This window comes from Equus przewalskii, chromosome 14 (assembly GCF_037783145.1).
Source record: "Equus przewalskii isolate Varuska chromosome 14, EquPr2, whole genome shotgun sequence".
Classification (NCBI taxonomy): Eukaryota; Metazoa; Chordata; class Mammalia; order Perissodactyla; family Equidae; genus Equus; species Equus przewalskii.
The window spans coordinates 27,916,007-27,940,724 of record NC_091844.1 but is presented as its reverse complement, the minus strand read 5'-3'; the positions used below and the strand labels follow the sequence as shown (position 1 = coordinate 27,940,724).

Genomic DNA, 24,718 nt, shown 5'->3' with positions numbered 1-24,718 from the left:
AACATAGTTTGTTTTCCAGGAATAACAGGTGATTCAGTTTGGTTAGACAAAGAGTTCATTTTGAGAAGTATTAGAAAATAAGTAGTTTGGGCTAAGAGTTCGTACTCCAGTCAGTGATGAATCATTTTGTCATTCTCTTGCTCAAAAATTTATCAAGTCGGTGACTAATAGTCTAGGAATTTTAATCGGGGGTGGATATGTAGAATAAATGGGGGGTGAGGCTGGGCAGTGTGGAGAAAAGGTTACTGCCATAGTTCAGGTTAGAGGTAAGAAGGGCCACAGCAGCAGATATTAACCCCAAGTCCAATGTGCCCCAGACATCTTGGTAATCTCTCACTGAACTGTCATCTTTCTCCTTAGGTTAGGATGCTCCCACTGCCTCACAAGTGAGGTGCTTGTGCCTCCCTGGGGTCCTCCATTCCAGAAACTCTCTTGACCCAGTATTCCCTTTTTGGGGACTTCAGATCACATCTGATTTTAACAGGCGTCCTTCAAGACTCTCAGTAAAATAAAACATTGTTTGCCAACTATAGCAAGTAAATGAGCAGTCAGAATGGGCCAGTGGTATACTGATGCTCAGGGGATATCTATGTTGCTACTCCAACTACCATCAAAGTAATTAGGCTCCAGCAACACCGTATGTCACCTTCATTTGTGAACTAGAGATGTCATGCCTGGCACTTCTATGCGATAACTTTGATTCCTAACCAGCCACAGTTAACTGCCGTGTTAGTCCCAGGTTGAAATCCTCCATTCCATTTTTGGATGTTATCTTGAAGCCTCTCTTAATGCTGGATGCTCAGCTAAGGTAATTTCTGGCTGGCCCTGGTGGAACTCTTACACTTCTCACTTCCTGCCCAGGTCAGTCCCTCTGGAGTCCCTGGATGAGGAAGGCACTTAACCAAATCCTCAAATTCTGACCTGAGCTTCAGGTCTTCACTGACTTTGCAGATTCCCTTCCCTGCTTCTCTGTATCCTTGACTCTGGTCCTGTCTTTCATTCTTGGGATGGGAGTAAGGGGAGGAGGGCCCTTCTCTAGACCCCTGGGTTTCAGATGGTCCTATTATCAGCCTGTACTTTCCTTACTCTTCTTAAGGGCTCCAGCCCTCAGGAGGCCTGCTTTCGTCCCAGGTCCTCCATGTTCTGTAGCACACTTCCAGCCAGTTGCAAACCCTGCAGTTCAGCAGCATTTCAGAGCAAAGATCTGCCTTTCAGCCTTTTAGTGTCTTCTAGGGGCATCGTAGGGGTTCTTTCATCAGGGCTTGAGGGTGTTGGGTACTAGGGAAATTGAGGAAAGAGGAATAAACTGATGAAAAGAGGGATGGCAGAGGTGGGAAATGCAAGAATGGGTGGGGCCATCAGGAATAGCAGACTAGGAATAAGGGAATGGTAGCAGAGGAATGGGAGATGAATGGGAATTGGGCTTTTCCTTCATCTGACCATTTTGTAATTCTCACCATGAACCTCCTCGTGACCCCTAAACCAATTGCCCCCTTCTGGTCTGTAGGATGTGTCCAGTTTCCAGCAGGTTGAAAGACTTGAGAGTGGCCGGGGGAAATGTCCTTTTGAGCCAGCTCAGCGGTCAGCAGCTGTAATGGCTGGTGAGTGGGGAGAGACAAGAACCTGTGACTTCTTGCTATAATTGCTTTCTTCCCACCCCTGCTGTTGAAATTTCTGTGTCCTTTCTTTCCTTTCCTTGGAATGTCTATTATTCCCATTTCTCTTTCTAGCCTTTCCTGTTCTTCCCAGAGTGCTTGTGACCTCCTGCTTTTCCCCACAGAGTATTATTTCCCTGGATTCTCTCTAGAGAATGTGTTCTCTGCATCTCTAGTGTGTGTCTTTCCTCTGTTAACCTCATTTTCTTTATTCATAGTGTTTCTTTCTGTTTATAAGAGGAATCTACTACAATGCATATTGTAATAAATTTGGAAAAAGTATGAAGAAGGACATAGGAAATCTTCTATAACAGCACTGTTGAAAAGACCTTTGTGTGACAGTGGAAATGTTCTATATCTGTGCTATCCGATACAGTAGCCACTAGCTACCTGTGGCTTTTGAGCCCTTGAAATGTGACTAGTGTGACTGAAGGAAGGAATTTTAAATTTTATTTAATTTTAATTTAAATGTAGATAGCCACATGTGTCTAGTGGCTCCCTTATTAGTACAGTTATCTCTACTCAAAAACCACTGCTAATATTTTAGGATATTTCCCTCTAGCCTTTTTAATGTGTATGTGCACATGCATATAACTCATGCACACGTATTTTTCTGGTCAGTCCTTTGTTGCTCAGAGGAATCAGTCATGACTACTAAGTAGACTGCTGCTGTTATTTCCTTTGAACAAGCTATATACAGTTGCTCAAGTGTGGAATGTCACAGATCATGCCTAAATCTTGTCAGGAGAGTGACTGCCTAATTCTTCAGTAGCCACAAAGTGAATCGTTTGTTTGCTACATGGCCTGTGTTTTAGGTTAGACCACTCCACATATACCCCCCAAATTCAGGGAGCATTCAGCCATTTTCTCATAATAGTGTAAAACAAGCAAGTTAATAGAGATTTTATGAATATATTATAAAACTTTGAAATGTCATGCTACATGGATATAATTTTGAATTTTGTCATGTAACTTTTATGTCGTAGGCATTGCTATATAATTTACAAATTCTTTGTAAAGAAAATTTTTAATGACATCATGCTACACATCATGTAAGCATACCATAATTTAGTTAAAAAATTCCAAATCATTTATTTATAAGTTAAAGTTTTTCAGGTTTATTTAGTTTACTTCAAAGTTTTTGCTATTATCCATAACACTGTAATGCACATTTTTGTGCATGAATTTTTATCCTCATTTTAAATTGTCTCCTTAAGATTCCTGGAAATGGTTTACTGTATCAAAGGGTGTGAACATTTTGTGTCTCATTATCTATTGCTAATTGAGTTTTTAGAAAGGGTGTATCAGTTTACACCCTAAATCAGCAGTGAATGAGTGTTTTTTTTCTCACATAAACTTCACCAGAATGTATGTAAAAAAATCTTTGCTAATTTGAGAATAATAATGACACCTTATTTTAGTTTATATTTCTTTGAATATTAGTGAAGTTGAACATTTTTCATGGTTTAGTACTTATTTCTATTTCTTCTTTGGTAAATCCTCTGCTCATGTTCTTGGGCCAATTATCAGGTGGGATATTAGTGTTCCAATCCATATGTTTTCCTTTGTGAATATATATATATATATATATATATATATATATTTTTTTTTTTTTTTTGAGGAAGGTTAGCCCTGAGCTAACATCTCCTGCCAATCTTCCTCTTTTTCTGAGGAAGACTGGCCCTGAGCTGACAACCGTGCTGACAATCTTCCTCTACTTTATATGTGGGACACCTACCACAGCATGGCTTGCCAAGCGGTGCCGTGTCCACACCCGGGATCTGAACTGGCGAACCCCAAGCCACCAAATCAGAACGTGTGCACTTGCTGTACCACCCCGCCGGCCCCATGTGGTTATATTTTTTAAAGCTAAATCCTTCAGTTAGACAGCAGATAAAAGTTTCTTCTTAAAATTTTTTTCCCCAAACATTTAACTCTTGGATCTGTTTGAAACTTACTTTGATGAATCGCATGAGATGAGAATCTAAATTAATTTTTCCTGATTAGCTAATCAGTTGACTCAGCATCATTCATCACACTGTTTTTTCTTTCTTCACTGACTTTTACTGCAAACTTTATCATAAAGTTATTTTTTACTTATACTTTTGGGCAATATTTTATGAAAAACAAAAATCGGGATATAGGATCTAACAATGAAATTTTTTTCCTATGCATGACTTTATTTATAGGGAAAGTCTTAAAAGCTATATAAATTAAATCATTCCTAGTCATACAGTTAATGACTTACCTTTTCTGAAAAGTAAAATAACATAAAAGTTTTTGAAAATGAACATAAAGTACATATGTAGTAAATTCAATATTTGGTTTGTCATTTTTATCATTCATCTACAGTTGAAATTGATGAGACTTTGTTTATACTCAGACACGTTTGAATAAAACCATTTAATCAAAGTTTATTTTTATTGACTTTTCTCAAGCATCTTTGGCAAAACTCTGAGCCAGTCACCGGGATCATTAAGAAAGATCTCTCAGTGTTAGCAGTTGTGAATGTCTCTTGATTCTACATAATTGTTTATCAACAAAATGACTTCTCAAATGTAACAATCTAAGATAATCAGTTATCCTACTTTCTTTGTTTCAAGCAGCAATCTTAAGTATATTCAATCTTCTGCATGTAATTTCTGTGTTCCAGTCAGCAAGTGGATTCGCATTAGTGGTTTAAGAACAAAAATTTCATAAATAAGATTATTGCATGACAAAGAACGTTTTCAAAACGGTTTCAAGTCTTTTTTTTTTTCAGATAATGAAATTCAGGGTTGCCCTTCAGCTGGTAATTGATGGAAGTGGTCAGAAATTACTTTGTAACAGTTCGGAATGGCTAGCTTTAGACAGTTAACATAGAACATCCATGTCTCTTTCTGTCTCAGATCCAAATCACAGTCAATACCAATATTGTAAATTTCCTCTGAGGTTCTTACTTTATAAGGCTATAATTTAAATTTTTTTCTTGATCTAACATCAGTGCCAGTATTCAATTGGAACTTTCAATGTTGCTCCATTATGTCCTGCTGCCCCTCTGTTTTGAAAAAAGCAGTATAGAAAATAGTGGCAACAGTATGTAGGAGCTAGAACCAAAATTCCCAGTTGGGATCTGTAAAAATGTCCTTAAGGATAGAGAGATATTTTGAAATTAAAAGAAGAGATTTTAGTAATGAAAATATTATTAAATATAATAGCAGGAATATTTCTTATTTTAAATTATAAAAATTACAATGTGCATTGTAGAAAATTGAGAAAATATAGAAATGTATAAAGAAGAAAATGAAAAGTTTACTTATAATTCAATCATCACCAGATAACAACTATTATTATTTTGGAGTATTTTCTTCTACTGTGTGTGTGTGTTTATAATAAATTGGAATTATCATGCATATTTCACTTAGTATTGTATACTGAGCATTTTCTCATTATAGAAATTAATTATTCAAAACATGATTTTTAGTCATTTCCTACTCTTCCATCATATGAGTGTAGCACAATTTAATTATTCCCATATAATTATACATTCAAATTTTAAAGTAAATTATTGCTTTTATAAATAATACTGCAGAAGAAATCCTTTTACATAAATCCTTTGCATGAGTCTGATTAATTGCATGTGAATCAATCCAAAAAGTAGACTTACTAGGCCAAAGGGTGTATAGACTTTTATGGTGCTGGATGGATTTGGCCAAATTGCTCTCCAATTAGTGCCGTCAGCAGTGATGTGAGGGCCCGTTTCATTGCACCCTTATCAGCCCCGAAGAATATGCTTAATAAACATACAAACAGTGACCTCCTCCAAGTCCAGTTTGATGTATATTTTGATTTGCTTTTCTGTTAGTGAGGTTGAACAACTTTTCATGTGTTTATTGGTACTTACATTTCTTTTTGGGAAAAGCCTCAGAAATCTTGTCTTCAAATATGACATTTATGTCCACTGCACTTAGATAAAATGAACGAAATGATCTCAGTGTCTCTTTTTGTACTATTCAAATTTGGAAAACTGCAATTATTTTGACAGTAATGTTCACATTAACTTAAGGCTCTCGGTCCCTTTGTAGGGACTTTGTCTTCTGCCCATCCTTTAAATGGTGGGGTTCCTTAGACTTCCACCCAAGATCCTCTGCTCTTCTCATTCTACATGGTTGTGATCTCAACCAGCCCCATGGAAGTCTGTTTTCCCTGCATTCTGATGCCTGCCAAGTCTGATGCCTTCCATATCTCTCCAAACCAGCCCAGTGGATTCTGTTTCCACTGCATTCAGATGCTTCTCAGACATTATCTGGAGCTACAGCCCACATATCCAACTGCCTTCCAGATGTCTCCACTTGGGATGTCCCACAGGAATCTCAAAATCAGTATGTCCCAAACTGGGCTCGTCATTGTCACTCAACTCCCCCTAATATGCTCCTCCACCTCAAGTGGCCCCTCTTCTGAGTACATAGTTCCATTATTCACCCAGGTACCCAACAGCAGTCAGCATCTTTGATCTTCTCTGTCACATCCTATAATAAATAGGGCTTTTATCAAGAAGAGCAGAAGGAGGGAGCTTTTGCTCTTTCTCATTGGGAAGCTGTCCTGGGGTTTTATCATCTCCTTTTGGTTTCATTGCATCTTGTGATTACTGCATCTGCTGGGGAGCACTGCAAACATTCTGCACACACTGGGAGCTGCCAGCATTTTGAGTCCAAGGCTACCTCTTAAATCTAGGTGTGTCTGCCCCAAGACTAGCATTCACACACGGAAACAAGACAGTTATAGAAATGCTATCTGGCCAAGAGAAAAAGGTAGAGTAAACACTGCATCTCTAACTATCTAATTATGTCCTAATGATAGGCTATTTTAAAAAAGGTATCTAGCTGGCCCAATCCTTAGCTAAGGAGATAGAGACTGTTCGAGTAGGAGCTAGCTATCCTGCAAAGGTCTGACCAGGAGAAGAAAAGGGAGTGGAGGACGGAAGGCAAGGGCATGTTTAAAATCCTCTTTTTAAAGCTAATGAATGGTAATTCCTACTGTAAGCCTTCTTTAAAGGTGATCATGTTGATACTGAAGTGAAACTTTGAACCCCTCAGGGTGCGGTGAAATATTCACTGCCTTGATATTACCTTGGCCTGTCAGCGTCGTATTCTAACACATCTGGGAGGCCTGTGTTCACAGGCTTTACATCTGGGCAAGTACATATCTACTTGCCCAGATTCCACAGATAATTGTGATTCTTCACCTCTTGCAGCTTTCAATCTTTATTTTTTGTATTTCCAAAATGAAAATATCTTAAGTTTTCAGGTTATAAAATTAAAAGATGCTGACTACAAAAAACATTCAGTGCGTACAAAAAAAGTATAAAGGAGAGAATAAAAATCACTTGTAATTTCATTAGTCAGAAACAAATATCGTTAACACTGTAGAATTGTAGCTCCTTCAACAATCTTTCCTATGCCCACAGACATGTATACTTATTTTTTAAAAAATAGGGTTGAATTGTACCCGATCTTTTGTTCTAACAAGCTTATTCACTGAACTCAGCACTGTGGGCATCACTCTCCTTTGCACGTCATCTTTTGCCAATAGCAAATGTGTATGTTGAGGTTTACTGACTCGATCTATTCAGTGGTAATTTGCCAAACAACTGGACATACAGGGATATTTTGTTATATGAACAGTCACAGATGATTGGGAATTGAAACTCTCCTGGAGAAGCTAAGACATGTGGTGAGCCTTTGCCCTCCTATGGATTTCAACTCTTCTTGACTGCGATGGCTGCTCTTCCTTCTCCAGTGTGTGTGTGTGTGTAAGACTGTGTTGCAAGTCCCTTGGTACTCTTGGAACACCTGGAACCCCGCAACTTCCTCCCAAAGTGTCTGATCCCTCCTGCTGTCTCTTAGTGTCAGTGACCCTTTGCAATTCTAGGCTCCAGAGTTGCTGACTGTCCTCACTGATGCCTTAGAAAGTTTTAGGACCCTTTACCTCCATCCACCGCTTGCCTGGTTATCTGTGGTCCTTTACTGTTTCCAGAATATTTATGATTGTACCCGCCTTGCCCCCCATACACCAAGTCATGTTCCCAAAATATTCATTAACCGTCTCCTCCACCTCATCTCCCTCCGTTCTCAGGGTATCCATGACACAGCCTCTGCCAGAGTTTGGTTTTAGAGCGGTTTGTGTATAATGCTCTTAGGGAAATTTTTCATTCCAGCTCTGGCTTCTGTATCAGCTTTTTCTCCCCTTTGGAGGTACAGATGATTGGCTTATTTGCTGCTCCATTTGCTGCCAGGACCTTTGCCCAAAAGCTGTTTTTCTCCCTCATGAAATACTCTGGAAGGGAATAGGAAGCCATTTTACAGTTGTTGTCGACCCCCCTCCCCCCACCAACCCTTCTGGCAGCAAATCGAGCATATGGCCCTTTGAGGGTTCATAGGGAGCTGTAACTAACATGTATTGAATGCCAGCCATGCACCAGGCCCTGCCTGGGGCTCTGTGTTTGTTATCTCATTTAACCCTCAGCACTGCTCTGAAGGGAGGGTGTTATTATCCTTTCTACGTTTGAGAAACTTGAGGCTTAAGATGGTTAGTTTGCTCAAGATCATGCTACTAATAAGTATTCAGAGTTCAAACCCAAGCCTTCCGGGCTCCACAATCCTTGGATTCTTTTCGCGATCTCAAGTGATAGCATAATCTCCCCTCCCCAACCCACAAGGGGGTTTCTGACCCTCCACTGCTGCCTCAGAGGCCTCCTGACCCTTTTTGCTCTGCATAAAGTGTTTCTATTACTAGTGGTTATTTTTCCAGTGCCTGCAACGTGCAGCTTCATGTGAGCATCTGTGACCCCAGGATGATCATGCTCCCCTCAAAGTGGCCCTAGTCTCTGCACTCCCTTCAGTGTGCACAAAGAACCCCCATGGCTCTTGCTGGGTTACCATGCACTGGCTTCCAGCACACCCACCTTTCTTGCTTCTCCAGCCTCTCTGATTTGATCTTCTGGTTTGCCTTCAGTATCTTCTCCCCTTAAATAGTGGTGTCCCAGGGCTTTCCCTTTCTCCCTGGCTATCACACTTATGTCATGACTTAAACATCACTCCCAAGTTGCCTGACTCTGGCCCTGCTGCCCAGACCCTTCTGTTTGATTACCTTCCAATATCTCGGACCAGATCTCCTGAAAGTACTTCAACCTTAGCATGTCCAACATCTGAACTCGCTTCCTCTCCAGCTACCTCCTTTATGGGCCTGCTGCTATTGTTTCCTGGCTTGGTTCATAATAGCACCATCTGCTATCAGCCATCTTATCAGCTGGAAGCCTTAGAGACATTATTTTACTCCATTCTTGCACATCTCATGTTCAGTTGATTTTCAAATCTTGTTAATGGATTCTACCTCAGAAATCTCTCTCAGATCTGTCTTCTTTATTCTCTCTGTCACTGCCTTAGTTCAGGGCCCCTCTACTCTTGTCTGGGCTGTGCAAATGGCCTTTTACCAGCACTTATCTTCTTAAAAACCAAAAATGATTATGTCACTCTCCTCCTTAAGAAAATCTCTGAAGTTTTGCTCTTCCTTGTAAGATAAAGTCCACATTCCCTGGCATGGCAGAGCAGGCTCATCCCAACTGGGTGCCCATCTCTACACCTCCAGCTTCCTCTTTGCCCACTTGGCCTGTGTCCCCTGTGCCCCACATCCCTGAACATGGCGCCCTGCTTCCCCACTTGCTTATCTTCCTCCTTGAAATTGCTCATTCTTCAGACTCAGCTCGGACATCACCTCTGAGATGCTGCTCCCACAGGTAGCAGGCTGGGTCCTCCTCTGTGCTCTCACATACATCTATGAGTCCACGCCTCCTGGTATCTGATTACACGTTTGTCTTTCAGACTCAAATGGAAATTCTTGGGGGCAGTGATGTGCAGAGCCCCCGGCACAGTGCCTCGTACATAGTAGGTGGTGAGGAATGCCACACCGATGTGGTGAGGAATACCACACCGTTGTCTCCAGAGTCCCCATGATACTCAGAACTCCTCTAGGGGGTTTGTGACCTTCTACGACCCTGGGAATCATTTTCTCCTACTCACATCCAAGTCCTTGGCCTCAGGGTGTAATCACTCAGAGTGATTACAGTTCTCTCACATTCAAACCACAGAGCCGTACCTTCCCTTCCTTCCCACAGTGGCTGTGATTTCCCTCTTCTCTAATCGCCCCATCCCTAGAGCGCCTCTGCCCCTCCACTGTACCAGGAGGGAGGATCTGCCTCTTCATTGCTTCCCCAGGCTGGCTGTGAAAGCTCCATTAATCCCCCAGGCTGATTTATCTCAAAGTGAGGTCCTGAACACCCGCATCAGAATAAATGTGACTGCTTGTTCGAAACACAGTTCTTGGTCCACCGCCGCCCCCCCCCCCCCCCCGCTCTCTTGAGGGAGAATTGCTGGGCAGGGGGCTCAGGAGTCTGCATTTTGATCAATTCCCCTAGTGATGCTGGTATACCCCAAAGTTGTGACTTGTTCCAGAGCAGTGTACACTCACTAGTGTTAGCAAGAACACTAGTTCCCTCAGACATTTCCCATCGTGGGAGAACTTAAGTAAGATTGGGACATGCTGGCAAAGCAAACTCCCTTCCTGGAGAGTCACAGTATAATTAGTATATTACAGGGTAGCGATCTCCCTAAAACAGCAACAACAAAAAACAAACCAGCAATCAAAGAAGCCTGGTTTCCAGAGGGCAGCCTTTATTCTCCCTTCTTGCACATCAGCATTCCACTGTGTTCCCTTACTGCCCTGGAGCACTTCATTTCTCCCTTGGTTTCAAGCAGGGTGATGCCTATCATGTGCTTAGCAGTGCCCTGCACTAACAGGTGCTCAGCCCCTGAGAGTTCCTGCCCCTGCTTTATTCCCTGCTCTGCCTGTGACCCCTTTTGCTTCCCTCAGTGGGTCCCTGACAGCCCCTCTCCTCCCTGTCGCCCTGCAGGGGGGGTCCTCTATGCTGCCACTGTGAAAAACTACCTGGGGACGGAGCCGATTATCTCCCGGGCTGTGGGTCGAGCTGAGGACTGGATTCGGACAGAGACCTTGCCATCCTGGCTTAACGGTGGGGAGAGGGGGAGGGATGCTCCCGGGACAGAGTGGGCGGAGGCCGGGTGGCCCCAGGCTGTGTCTGTGGGATCTGAGGCCGCTGGTCTCCCCAGCCCCAGCCTTTGTCGCAGCGGTGGCCTTGAGCCCAGCCGAGTGGGGAGATGAAGATGGAGATGATGAAATCTACTTCTTCTTTACGGAGACTTCCCGAGCATTTGACTCATACGAGCGCATTAAGGTCCCGCGGGTGGCCCGCGTGTGTGCGGTGAGACCCCAATCCCAGCTGTCTATTTGTCATCTCCTGCTCTGCCTGTCTTCTTGTCTTTTCTTCTCTGAATCTCTGTCTTTGCATATCTCCTCTGTCTCCTTTTTTCCTCTGCCTTAAATTCTTTTCTGGGAGCTTGAGGAATTTGGGGAAAGGGCTCTGGCCTCTTTGAACCTCATAATTACCCTTGTGACACACTGTCCCAGGAGGTGGACTAGTGTAGAAATTGAAGGCAGAAACTGTTGACAGACCTGGGTTCAAGTCCCAGCTTTACCACTTACTGCCTCTGTGACTCTGGGCAAGTTCTTGAGTATCTTTGAACCTCATCTGTAAGATAAGGATATGAATACCCCTAGAGATAAGTGTTGTTTTGAGGACTAAATGAGGTAATTTATGTAAAGTGCATGGTACAGTGCTTCATAAATGCACAATGAACTTATTCACTGTCATTGTTATTGTGACCTGTCCACCCCTCTATCTCATTATCCTCTGCAGTTGCTCTGTCTGTGTCTCTGTTCTTGCATTTCTCTGCATCCGGCTCCCCATCTGTTTGTGTCTGCCCTAAAGTCAGGGGGAATCTTGTATTGGTGTTCACACGCTGCCCCCAGTGTTGGTCTTCTAAAGAGAATTTCCCATTCGCTTGTTACCCCAGGGGGACCTTGGGGGCCGGAAGACCCTTCAGCAGAGGTGGACGACGTTTCTGAAGGCTGACCTGCTATGTCCAGGGCCTGAGCATGGCCGGGCCTCCAGTGTCCTGCAAGACATGGCCATTCTTCGACCTGAGCATGGATTGAGGACCCCCATCTTTTACGGCATCTTTTCCTCTCAGTGGTGAGGGGGTCCTAGTGTGGAGGAGAATTACAGGGTGGGAGATACGTGGGGTTGGCACAGGGTCAGCGCTATCTCCTCCAGAGAGGGTGGACTCTCCCTGGAGCCCTGCTGCCTCTGCCCTGGAGCAGACTGTGTGGCATCTCATTTGACAGGGGATGAGTTGCTGTCCCCTAGTTCCTTCCAAATATCTGGCTCCAACCTGTGACTCTTCCAGGGAGGGGGCTGCTATCTCTGCTATCTGTGCCTTCCGACCACAAGACATTCGGTCAGTGCTGAATGGGCCCTTCAGAGAGCTGAAACATGACTGCAACAGGGGACTGCCTGTCATGGACAATGATGTACCCCAGCCCAGGCCCGGAGAGGTGAGGGGGCTGGGGCAGCGCTTCACCCCATGCCTGAATTGTCCCATTAGGGCAAGAGCCCAACTAAGCATCATGGCACTTCCTGGCCCTTGGGAAACTTTGTCACCCATGCTATGTCTCCTCTAGTGCATCACCAACAACATGAAGCTCCAGCAGTTTGGCTCCTCACTCTCTCTGCCTGACCGAGTGCTCACCTTCATCCGGGACCACCCACTCATGGACAGGCCAGTGTTTCCAGCTGATGGCCACCCCCTGCTGGTCACTACAGATACAGGCTATCTCAGAGTTGTGGCCCACAGGGTGACCAGCCTCTCAGGGAAAGAGTATGATGTGCTTTACCTAGGGACAGGTATGTTTAATAGTCAAGCAAGTTGCCCGTCCAGTGCACACATGCTCTCGTCACAGAGAGGGTCCCATACATACAGGTGTCAGAGTCCCAGGCACAGGTATGGTTATGTCATCATGTCTTGCCCCTTGCCTGCTTTCTAGAGGATGGACACCTCCACCGAGCAGTGCGGATTGGAGCCCAGCTCAGCGTCCTTGAGGATCTGGCTTTATTCCCAGAGCCACAGCCAGTTGAGAATATGAAATTGTATCAAGTGAGTTGTAGATTTTGGGGAGTCTGGTGGGGAGACATCTGAATCCAGAGCCAGTTTGTGACCCTGGGGTCTGGGAGATCCAGCATATTCCTCTTCCTCACTCCCCTTCTATAGAGCTGGCTCCTGGTTGGCTCCCATACCGAGGTGACACAAGTGAATACAACCAACTGTGGCCGTCTCCAGAGCTGCTCAGAGTGCATCCTGGCCCAAGACCCTGTCTGTGCCTGGAGCTTCCGGCTAGATGCGTGTGTGGCCCATGCTGGGGCGCATGGAGGGTGAGTGTGTCTATGCTTGTCTCTTGCCTGCTGTCCCAGGGCTCTGGCCCATCCATATGTCTATGTCTGTTTTTCATCTGTTAGTGCTGCCCTATCTGTGTGTCTGTGTGTGTGTGTGTGTGTTTATTCTCTCTGTTAGTGGCACTTGTGTGTCCATCTGTCAGTCCATACTAACTCATCTGTCTTTCCATCTGGTGCTGCCTCATCAATGTCCTTGCCTCTCTGCAGGACCTGCCCAGACCATGTGATTGACCTCCATGTTGCTATACGCTTCTCAGTTTTCATTTTACAAGAGCTCTCAGAAGTGTTTTCACAGTTGACTACTCTCTCCTTCCTTGAAATTTTCTTTCCTCTTGACTTCTATGATTGCATTCTCCTGGTTTTCCTCCCTGTCTGACCTGCCTGTCTCCCTAACTGATTCCTTTTCCATCCAACTTCTGAATGTTGATGTTCCTCAAGATTCAGTCCTCTTTGCACTTCCACACGCTCTCCAGGCTATTTCACTCCCATTATTTCAACACTGTCTGAGTGCTAATGACAACCACGGATGTATCTTTAGCTGAGCTTCAGAATTCCCTATCCAACTGCCTATTTGATATTCCCCTTGGATGCTTCACAGGCAACTCAAACTTAGCAAGTCTTAGCATGCACTGTGTCCTTTTTCCCTCACATGCTTCTCCTCTGGTTTTCCTTATCTCAGAAAAGGGAGCTCTATCCATCCAGTTGCTTAAGCCAGAAATTTCCCACATTGTGTTGCAATTTATACTGACTGTAGCTCCAAACCATCCTCAGTCCACACCCACTTCCCTCCATCTCTACTGCTATCGCTCTAATCCAAACCATCATCTCTTCTTAACTGATTACTTTAATAATCTCCTAATTGGTCACCTTTTGTCCATTTGGGGCTCCTACCATCCATTTTCCACTTGGCAGCTAGCTTAAAAATGTATGTCACATTGAAGCAAATCCCTGACATCATATTCATCTAAAATATTTCAATATATATCTCTACCAGATAAGGACTCTCTTAAAAAAATTTTGTTATAGGGAATTTCAGACATTCAAAAGTAGAGAGAATAGTATAATGAATTCCCATGGCTAATCGTGTTTTATCAATACCCTCAATCACTCCCAATTATTTTAAAGCACATCTCAAGCATCATATCACTTTTTCTATAAATCTTTCTGTGTGTATGTCCAACACAGAAGGGCTTTTTAAAAACATAACCATGTTATCATGATCATGCCAAAAACTTAATTTTTTAATGCCATCAACTATCCAACCAATGTTCCAATTTTCCCAATTGCATATACTTAAAAATAGTTTGCTTAAATCAGGATCCAAATAATGTCCATCAATTGTAATTGGTTGGTATGCTTCTTAAGTCTTTTAATCTTTAACTGAGATTCCCCTTCAGTGAAGTATTTTTAAGTGGTTGTTTGGAAAGTTTTTTTTTAAACGACTTTGAGATTTCCTATTTGAAGCCCAGTTAATTTACAGTATATTTGTACATATTACTGAACCCCATGGTGACAAATATTTTAGAAGAAAAATATTTGTCTCTGGGAATCCATTTTTGGTTAAGAATTTTGACCTGGTCTTTTAGTTTCTCTGGGGAGAACTTTTTTTTTTTTTTAAAAGATTTTATTTTTTCCTTTTTCTCCCCAAAGTCCCCCAGTACATAGTTGTATATTCTTCGTTGTGGGTCCTTCTAGTTGTAGCATGTGGGACGCTGCCTCAGCGTGGTTTGATGAGCAGTGCCATGTCCGTGCCCAGGATTCGAACCAACGAAACACTGGGCCGCCTGCAGCGGAGCGCACAGACTTAACCACTCGGCCACCGGGCCAGCCCCTCTGGGGAGAACTTTTAATTGTCTAAGACAAAAGCAAGTGCCTTATTCTTTCCTTTATTGTTTTAATATCCATTAAAATAAGATTTCATTGTTCTTGGGTATCCTGTGTACTTGAGCCTCAGGGTCCCCTTAAGATGTATATGTGTGTGTGGGATGTGAGGTGTGTGTATATGCCAGTGTATTTCTTGGTAATACAAGAAATTTCCAAGTGGGTACTTCTGTGCACTCTATCCTCCATACCTCAGTTCATACAAGGGAGGAAAACAGAGATTATGAAGTTCCTGCAGCTGTAGCTGCACATATAGCCTTCCCATGCTCCCCGCTCTCAGCTAGACTAAGCAACCTTGGTTTTACCCAGGAGGCTTTAATGTATTCATACCAGTCTTAGAGCTCATTTCAAGGGCTTCAATTCATATTGAAGGAGTTCACACTCAAACAGAGTCTGTCTTTGGTTGCAGCTTTTGTGTGTTCAGACCAAACTTCTGCCTGGTTACCTCGTCTTCACTAACGGTGCAGTAGAGATCTCACTGGCCTCCCTCTTTCTGGGAGTGGTGCCAGGGAGTTCAAAGTGAGCAGTCTGTCTTGCTATCCCTCTGTCAGACACATTCCACCCAAATCCTGGAAGTAGCAGGATTGTCTTTTTTGAAACAGATCCATTAGAGGCCAATATATATCGACAGTTGTCGAAGACAGAGTTCCTATGTAAAAACAAGCAGCTTTTATGAAAGAAAAAAACATCTCACTGACCCTCACAGAACTGTGATTAGCTTTTACGGCAAAGATGTTTGCTTTCTCTTAAATAACAGAAAAAAATAAGCTGTAGTTTTTATATTCTTTTCCAGAGAAATCTTGTGGTTGTGGACAACCAGCTACATTTCTTGGAAGTTTCCATGTTTCCCTTAAAGGATCCACCAAGCATCTTTCTAACAGACCCAGTACAAATTTAATTCTCTGTGGTCTGCTAGAAATATATGTAGGATTTGACATGGCAACTGTCATGAGGAGTATAAGGGTTTGGGGGGGAAGATTTAGTGGAGAAGAGTATGTTGACTGATAATTCCGGGAGTCATTTATGAGATGATGGGAGCTGTAATGAGTGAGTGAATGTTCAGTGGTACTGAGGAGGGTAGAAGGGGATGTTGACACTTTATTTACCAAGTATTCTTTTCTTTATAGGCTGGTCCAAGACATAGAGTCAGCAGATGTCTCTTCTTTGTGTCCCAAAGAGCCTGGAGGTCTGTATGGTTTAAGGAAATGTGGGTGGAGTCGGTGGAAAGGGGCTAGAAAGTTGTCCATTTTGGACCCACTTTAAAACTTGGGTCCTGGAAGATATAGCAGCCAGTGACCCAGGGCCTTACCCTCTTTGGAAATCCCCTTTTTAGCTTGTCCACCATGGCGCCTTCTCATATCTGATATCACTCCACATTTCTCTCCATCACATCCCCAACCTATAGCCTCACCACTTTTTGTGCCTCTGCTGTCTCTTTGCAGAACACCCAGTAGTGTTTGAAGTTCCTGTGGCTACAGCTGCGCATGTGGTCTTGCCATGTTCTCCAAGCTCAGCATGGGCGTCCTGTGTGTGGCACCAGCCCAGTGGAGTGACTGCACTCACCCCCCGGCGGGATGGGCTAGAGGTGGTGGTAACTCCAGGGGCCATGGGCGCATATGCCTGTGAATGTCAGGAGGGTGGGGCAGCCCGTGTGGTAGCTGCTTACAGCTTGGTATGGGGCAGCCAACGGGGCCTCCCAGGCCGAGCCCACACAGTGTGGGCTGGACTGGCCGGCTTCTTCCTGGGGGTTCTTGCAGCATCCCTGACTCTCCTCCTGATTGGTCGGCGTCAGCAGCGACGGCGACAGAGGGAACTTCTGGCTAGAGACAAGGTGGGCTTGGACCTGGGGGCCCCGCCATCTGGGACCACAAGCTACAGCCAGGATCCTCCCTCCCCCTCTCCTGAAGATGAGCGGCTGCCCCTGGCCCTGGCCAAGAGGGGCAGTGGCTTTGGTGGCTTTCCTCCACCCTTCCTGCTTGATCCTTGCCCGAGCCCAGCCCACATTCGGCTAACTGGGGCTCCTCTGGCCACGTGTGATGAAACATCCATCTAGGGCCGGGCAAGTGACCACTAGTGCATGGTGACCACTAGAATGCAATGACCATTGAGAAACTGGGGATCACTGGGCCTAGAAGCCTGTCCTGGCCCCTGAGTTCTCTTTGGCCTTTGAGTGATCAATGTCTGCCCTCTCTGGGCCTGGGTGGGCTCGGGGCCAGGCCTTTACCTGATTCCTGATTCTCATGAGAGATCAGAACTGCTCTCTGCAGTGAATCGAGACTTTTCCCACCCCTCCCCTCCGAATCCCTGTGACCGCTTTAGCCCTGGCCCACTATCTTGGGCTCATTAGTTTGGGGACGGGGCACAGAACATGGCTATGAATTTGCTTTCTGGTTGAACCCTGGCCAGAAGGAAGAGCCATAGAGGTGGTTGGGGACCAGTGTGCTCTGAGTCCTGGGGTGGTTTTGCAGATTCTCCCAGTTTATTTGATTCTCTGTGGGGAGTGCATGATCCCTGTGTTGCAGCGTGGAATCTCTGCCCTGAGACCTCCCATCCCAGTTTTCCTTCTTCCATGAAAGAGCGTGTGTAAATACATGGGTGTTCATAGGAGACCTGGCCTCATGTCCTTGAATGACTGGGCCAGTGCTCAGGTGTGTTCATGGGGGGTAGGGAGGGAAAAGGTTGGGATGGTGGGCATTGCCTGCAGAACTTTAGACCCAGTAGCCAGTGGAGGAATGGCTTTCCTTTCTAAAGGAAACAAACCACTGCCCCAACCCCCGCCCTCCACCCCCCCCACAACCCTTCTCTTGAGTAGAGAAAAACTCCCAAAGTGACCTTCTGGGTGGAAGGGCAGTGATACATGTGACCCCATCATTCTGTTTGTTTCTGCCTCCTGGCTACCACCACTGCCATGCACAGCTGCTCTTTCTCTGGCTGGCGTGTAGGCTGGACCCCGTTTCCTTAGCTCCCATTCAAAATAAACTTCATGACATTCTCAATGTTAGAGGATGACAAAAGGGGAACAGTTACAGGACATATCAGCTGCATAAAGATAGGTTTGTATCAGTGACTTTACTCAGGGTGACACCCTTGACCTAAAGCAGGAGTTCCCCACTTGGGGTCCACGGACTCCCTGAAATTGTATGCAAAATGTTGTCTGTACATGTATGTCTGTATTTTTCTGGGGGAAGGTTTTATGGCCTCCATCAGATTCTCAAGGCCTTAACAAAGGTACAGGACCACTGCCCCAAGGTCACCATGTGTTGGCCAAGCTGAGATGGTGCCACTCATCGGCAACTCTTCCTGCCCAGCCACACCTGCCCCATGGCCAGCCCCTGGACTTGCAGCCGCTGGGGCCCTCTTGTTTCTCCAGTCCCTGGAAGCTGGCCTCCGTGCATATTTGAAGACACTGTCAGCTCTCACCAAACTTTAAGACCTCTTCCTGCTTCACAACTCTCAGCTGCTTTAGACTTCTCCTGCTCAGTTCCAGTCTTGGCCTGTGAATGTGCCTCATTCATCCCTGGCGAGGGATCCCCTTGAGCTCCAGTGAGTGATCCAGCCCTTCCCAGTTGAAGTTTTCACTTCTACTTTCCTCGGCAGCAGCCTGTGAACTACTCAAAAGAGTCCCTTTGGGTTTGGAATTATCAGTGGCTTTGTCACTAATAAGTGTGTGATCTTCAGCAAGTAATCTAACCCAGGAACATTTGTTTACTCATCTGTAAAGTGGGGATAATAATACCTACCTCAGGGTTGCTGCGAGGATTAACTGAGAGAACACATAAACAATAAAGCACTATCTATACCAGTAGAGGTCGTTATTGTAAAAATTGACCCATTATGCCATAATCATATAGCTTAACCATCTGATGCCCATGACACATGCAACTTTAAGCCCCATTCGGTGGAAGGAGGGTCATTGCTTCACACAGACGTCCTGTCTGGGGTCATCTCTAGCCAGATCTTAGCTGCCAGTGTCTAGGTTTTGGGAGGCAGGGCCTGTAGTTTTTATAATCCTCAGATGTGTCTGACCTTAGTGACCCTGCTCCTCCTCCTCTCTGGGCATGGAGGAAGGCTCGTGTTCTTCAGTTTATCCTCACTTCACTCTGCTCTCTAGGTTAAGAGTTAGTTTCATTTTGGGGGAGGAAAGGAGATGAGAAATGTCAGAGGGGTCTGGGGTTCCTGTGAGGAGGGGAGGAGAAGAATTTTCCAAGGAGGGGAGGGACCAACCTACAGTGAACTGGGGGCATTTGGTTCTTGGACACTGGCTCTGATTGGAGGAAAATGGGATGAGGAATTTAGGAAAAATGAGGAATGATGGAAATAGGCGTGAAGAAGGGGAGAGTTGCATCTTAGATGGTGGAAAGTTCAAATCCCAAGAGTGAGTGAGAGCACAGGAATGTGAAATCCACTCCAAAGAAATAGTGTGAATCACTGATTGCATTATCTTTGGGCTGTCGGGGTGTGGAATGGGAGAGAACCCAGGGGTGAGGGAGCTGGAAAAGGTGCAGGGTTCCTTAGCAACCAGGAGGAGGGGTGGGGATGGATGTGTTTGTATTTACTTCCAGACTGCAAAGATTGCCTATTTTCTGGTCCTCACTCTTGAATTCCCCTCTGTTTTTGGCTCTGGTCCATAAACTGTGACTCTGGGCTTATCGCCTCTAACCAGTGGTCTGTTGCTCCCCATGTGACCTTACTGAAAGTAGAGCCAGAAAGAGATGCTCACTGTTGGCTCTTAGGAGCCAAGCTAGCTCCAGCGCACCACTGGCCCTAACCCAACCGGAGGCTGACTCACTGCCTTTCCCCCTCAGCCCCACAAGTCGACTGGTGGCTTCAGTGATGGCAGGAAAGGGCTCCTTTCAGTATCTGCTGGGCCCTGACTCTCCTGGCTACTCTGCCCCTGTCAGAGGAGGGCAGTCAGGGCTTCAGCACACTGTTCCTGGTCAAATGCACACAGATCCTGTCTCAAGGATGTGGAGATAGGACTTGCCTTTTTAGTTGTTGCAGAGGCAGGCAAGGTTGGAATTTTTAAAGATTGTTTTCACCAACTGGAGGAAAAACTAGCAATACAAGTAACAAGAAATCTTTCTGCAGTTTTAAAATTCTCCCTGGTGGGGCCCAGGGACAGGCTTCTCTGTGACATGGCAATTTGTGTGGCCAGGAGACAGCAGGTATGGTTCCAGAGAAGTCCATCTGGATTGATGTAAAATACCAGGTCCTGGTAGAGGCAGGGAAGGGCAAACAAAGAGAATGATCCAGCTCCCTGAGGGTGTTGGATGGAGCCAGGGGTGATTGGAAGGGCCAAGATAAGGGGTCAGGTTCACAGGGCTTCCCCAGGCCCTGGGAAGAAATAAGTGCAAGCCAGGAACTCTCTTCCTTTCTTTTTTTTCAAGAATTCCCAGCCGATGGGACTAGGGTTTTCCCTAGACACACTGGGGCAGGGGTTTAGGGCTACAGATGAATCCTGGACCTGTCCATTGGTGGGTATGGTACTCCTCATTTATGTCACAGTTGGCACCTCTCTCATGGAGTCGAGGACCCCATGACTTGGCAGTGCTGAAACACAGGCTAAAGGCTTTCACCACCTGCAGCTAGAGCCATGGTTGGAGCAGGAGGAGTCAGCAACTGATGCTGGATCCAAAGACCAACATCCCACCCTCAGGTTCAAGCAAGCCCTTTGAGTTGAGGAGACTGGGAAGAAAATCCTCCCAGGGCTGAGCTTCACTCCAGGGACTCTCTGAAGGTTAGGTGTTGAGAAGGCTAATTAGACCTCTCTGATCAGAAGTTGAGGCAGAGCACTCATGGGGAACGCTCGGGCCTCAGGTCTCCTAGGCATACTTCATATCTGTCAGGTACGGGGTGCTAGTCAGCCTCAGATGGATTCACTGGAATTCTACCCTGCAACCTCAAGAATGCAAAGACTTGGCACTCATTCTCAGCATTCTCAAGACATGCTTAATCATGGGTGATAGGTAAGCTCCCATTCCTTCCTCCCTAAGAAGTGAGGAGGCAGAATTGGCCCTTCTCTGAGGCCAGGATGGGGATGGCTGTTTTATTCTTTGAGTGATGTAGATCTGTGCCCTGCTTCCATGCAGCTGCTTCAGAAGTGACACAAGCTCTGGTGGGATGGAAGGTATGGATGCTGGAAACAGTCATGGTCTTGAGGATTATGGGGAAGTGTCCCCGTGCTTTGGTGTGGAAGGATGGAGCTGCCTATCCTTTGTGTGGGCTCAGATGACGAGCTTCTCAGTGATCATAGGAACCAGAGACTCTTCTGCCCTTTGCTGGGAGCCACATGAGTCCCCTGAATTCATGTTCAGTTCTAGGGAGAAGGATGACTACCCTTAAGATGGCTGAGATAGAATGTTTTCCCCCTGAAGTGACTGGGAGCTCAGAATGAGGTAAATTTAACTTATGGAAATAAGATAATACTTTTTGTACAGTGTGAGTTTGTGGAGAAAAATTCATCCCCACTATAACTAATATCAGCATTTCTAAAATTAGCTGAGACCAGAGCACCTGCCTTGTGAACTGGCCGATAGCTTGAGAGAGCAGAACTGGCTGTAGACGGGGTAGAGTTGAATGAGCTCTCTGTGCCTGAAATAAGAAGGAGGGCCTTTTTCCAACCTTCTGCAGGAGCCGTTCCCTGTAAGGTAGCTTCCCCATACATATCCACCAAATTAATCTTTGATCAGACTCAAAATCCGTCACTTCTCAGGTTTACTGGATTTATGCAATTTTTCTGTGGCTTCATCATAATACTATAGCTTACCATAGATTGTGATCACCTTGTAATTCCCAGGTAAACATCCTCGGGAAGAACGTGAACATGAACCTGTGGGGTCCTGCTTGACAAACTGAGGTGTCCACATACTACCTCTAGGAAGGTTTATGACAAAGCTGCCATTAGGAGCTTTGCTAGATAAGTTCTTATTGTTTTGGTTGTTTATTGCTGTACTAGTCACGACAGGCTTTGTTATGACACAATAACAAACAATCCTATACTCTTAGTGGCTTAGAACATGTTTATTTCTTACACTACTTAAAAAGGAAGGAGATTCTGCCATATGCTACGACATGGATGAACCTTGAGGACATTATGATAAGCGAAATAAGCCAGGCACAAAAAGACAAATAAGCATGATCCACTTATATGAGGTACTTAGAGCTGTCAAAGTCGTAGAGACAAACTAAAATGGTGGTGGCCAGGGGCTGGGGATGAGGGTAAAGAGGCGTTATTGTTTAATGGGTATAGAGTTTCAGTTTTACAAAGTGAAAAGACTTCTGGAGATGGATAGTGGTGATGGCTACACAATATTATAAATGTCTTTAATACACCGAACTGTGTACTTAAAAATGGTTAACATGATAAGTTTTGTTATCTGTATTTTACCACAATAAAAAAAATTGGGGAAAAAAGTGAATAACATACAGTCCCTGGGGCCAACTAGTGGCATAGTGGTTAAGTTCATGTGTTCCACTTCAGTGGCCCAGGGTTCACAGATTTGGATCTTGGGTGTGGACCTACACACCACTCATTAAGCCATGATATGGTAGTGTCCCACATACAAAATAGAGGAAGATTGGCACAGACGTTAGCTCAGGGCCAATCTTCCTCACCACCCCCCCCCCAAAATTACAGTCCCTGCCCCCTTGAAGCTCCTGATTCAGTGGTGAGGCAGACAAGTGAGTAGATAACTCAATTTGAAAGGCGCTATTGTCAAGGTTTGTCCCAAATCCCGAGGAACCCGATGATGCCTTGTTCTGCTTACATCTTTTCTTAGCTGGCAGCTTGAGAAACAGACTTGAGACACCAACAAAAGGCTTCGTACCCCCACGCTGGACTCCTCTGAAGCTACGGAGACAGTGTAATGTAGTATAGTGAGACAAATATATGACTTATTTGGGGTTTTTTTGTATATCCAATTTTACATAATAAAACTTTTAAAAACAGGATGTTTCTCTGTCTATGAAACTGGCAAACATAAAAAAAAAGTGGATGATACTTTGTGCTTAAATATTATCCTATTCTGTTGTCGGAAGTGAAGTTAGTATAAACTCTACAGAAGGCATTCTGGTAATATCTATTAAAAACTTTAAAGTGTAGGGGTGGGCCCTGTGGCCAAGTGGTTAAATTTGCATGCTCCACTTCAGTGGCCCAGGATTTTGCTGGTTCAGATCCTGGGCACGGACCTGGCATCGCTCCTCAGGCCATGCTGAGGTGGCGTCCCACATAGCATAAGTAGAAGGACCTACAACTAGAATATACAACTATGTACTGGGGGTCTTTGGGGAGAAGAAGAAGAAGGAGGAGAAAAAAAAAAGATTAGCAATAGATGTTAACTCATGTGCCAATGTTTAAAAAAAAAACAACTTTAAAGTGTATATATCATTCGACCCAGTAATTACAACTCTGGATATTTATTTTAAGGAAATAACAGTATAAGTGTGCAAAGATGTATTTCTAAAGGCTTCAATTTTAGTATTAATTATAAGCCTAAAATATTAGAAAAATCCAGTTATTCAACAAGAAAAATTTGGTTAAATAAGACCCAATATTGACTTGAAAAACTGTCCACAACATTGTTAAGTGAAAAAAAGAGAAAACCGTAAGAAAGAGAAGCACAGCCCCTGATAGCCAGGAACTGGCTTGGCATCACAGCAAGGTCTTGGACTTCTCCTGTTTCACAGGACACCAATGTCAGATAAGGCCACTCTGTGATGTGACAGATGGAGATGAAAACAAGACCACGCCATAATTACATCTGCACACAGACCAAACAGGAGCATTGTGCAAACCACAAAGATGACCAAGCATCCACCTGCCCCAGCTGATAGGAGTGGGTGCTGTGGCTGTCCCAATTCTTCACCAGCTTTAGCCTCGTGTAGTCATCCCTCCTGGATGAGGTTTACTACGTACCCAATCACGGAATTACTCACTTCCTGGCAACATCCAATTCAGAGCAAAACCCTGCTTCCTTAAACCCTCCTGCAAAACGCCTAGCACAAGCCCAAGTGCTATAAATTCTTTCTAATAGCTTCTTAAGGAAGTGCCCCACGATCCCCATGTGTGCCTTCTCCCTCACTGCAGAGGGATGAACCCAACTGGCTGGATGACAGGTGTGTTCCTGGTGGTCTTTCAATGGCAGCCAGTACAGCCTGCTGTTGTTTGTAGTAGATATGTATTTCCATTGTCATAAAAATGGGTGGAATAATGTGAAATAATACACACCAAGCTGTTAGCGATGGTTGTCCCTGATGAAGGAGTCTATTTTTTATTTACTTTTTCTTTTTTTGGGTACACCGTGCATGGAAAGAGAGAAGGAGAGAGAGAGAGAGAGAGAAGGGGAAGGAGAAGAAAGAAGAAAGAGAAGAATGAAGAGAACAGTGATGACCATGGCAGTGGCAGTGACTCTTAACTAAGTGTTGAATAAGTGTTGATGATGATGTTATTGGATGATCTTTATTTTCTTCTTTAAATTTTCTACAATTAATATTCAGTACATTTGAATATGAAAAATAATAGAAGTTATTTTTAAATGGAAGAAAATTGTGATTTTTTTCCAAAGAAAATACTATATGGCCGTTTTTAATTTTTATTTTTACAATGGTATCTTGTCCCTGACTAGAATTGTGCATATCGTCACAAACCGTGATTGACGTTTGAAGCCTTCTGGTTTGCCCGGTCAGTTGCAGAACGGTTATGATGCGGTAGGTGTCGCTCTTTCCCCAAGAATGGCGTATTGCTCAGGCTGGCCGGAAGCCCTCTCTGAGCAGCGCCCAA

The 24,718-nt window shown here is 44.6% G+C and overlaps 1 protein-coding gene and 1 long non-coding RNA gene across 7 annotated transcripts in view; one reads left to right on the top strand and one right to left on the bottom strand.

The window, feature by feature from the left end:
- The window catches only part of SEMA4F (ssemaphorin 4F), a 106,489-nt gene extending 87,744 nt beyond the window's left edge, over nucleotides 1–18,745 (top strand). For 3 of the 6 annotated variants that reach the window (XM_070572285.1, XM_070572286.1, XM_070572283.1), the window contains 9 exons: nucleotides 10,603–10,722; nucleotides 10,820–10,971; nucleotides 11,624–11,802; nucleotides 12,017–12,164; nucleotides 12,291–12,513; nucleotides 12,654–12,763; nucleotides 12,878–13,038; nucleotides 16,068–16,126; nucleotides 16,383–18,745. In XM_070572285.1, the coding sequence (XP_070428386.1) occupies nucleotides 10,603–10,722; nucleotides 10,820–10,971; nucleotides 11,624–11,802; nucleotides 12,017–12,164; nucleotides 12,291–12,513; nucleotides 12,654–12,763; nucleotides 12,878–13,038; nucleotides 16,068–16,126; nucleotides 16,383–16,993 (1,763 nt within the window). In that variant the 3' untranslated portion in view covers nucleotides 16,994–18,745. Of the gene's footprint in view, nucleotides 1–1,507; nucleotides 1,602–10,602; nucleotides 10,723–10,819; nucleotides 10,972–11,623; nucleotides 11,803–12,016; nucleotides 12,165–12,290; nucleotides 12,514–12,653; nucleotides 12,764–12,877; nucleotides 13,039–16,067; nucleotides 16,127–16,382 lie in introns of all 6 variants that reach the window. The other 3 variants (XM_070572281.1, XM_070572282.1, XM_070572287.1) reach the window with 2 other exon arrangements.
- Nucleotides 18,746–22,633: 3,888 nt separating this feature from the next.
- Nucleotides 22,634–24,718, bottom strand: part of LOC139075513 (uncharacterized) — a 45,315-nt gene continuing 43,230 nt past the window's right edge. Inside the window, exon 3 of the long non-coding RNA XR_011525953.1 lies at nucleotides 22,634–22,789. This is a non-coding gene — a long non-coding RNA (uncharacterized lncRNA). The remainder of the gene's footprint in view (nucleotides 22,790–24,718) is intronic.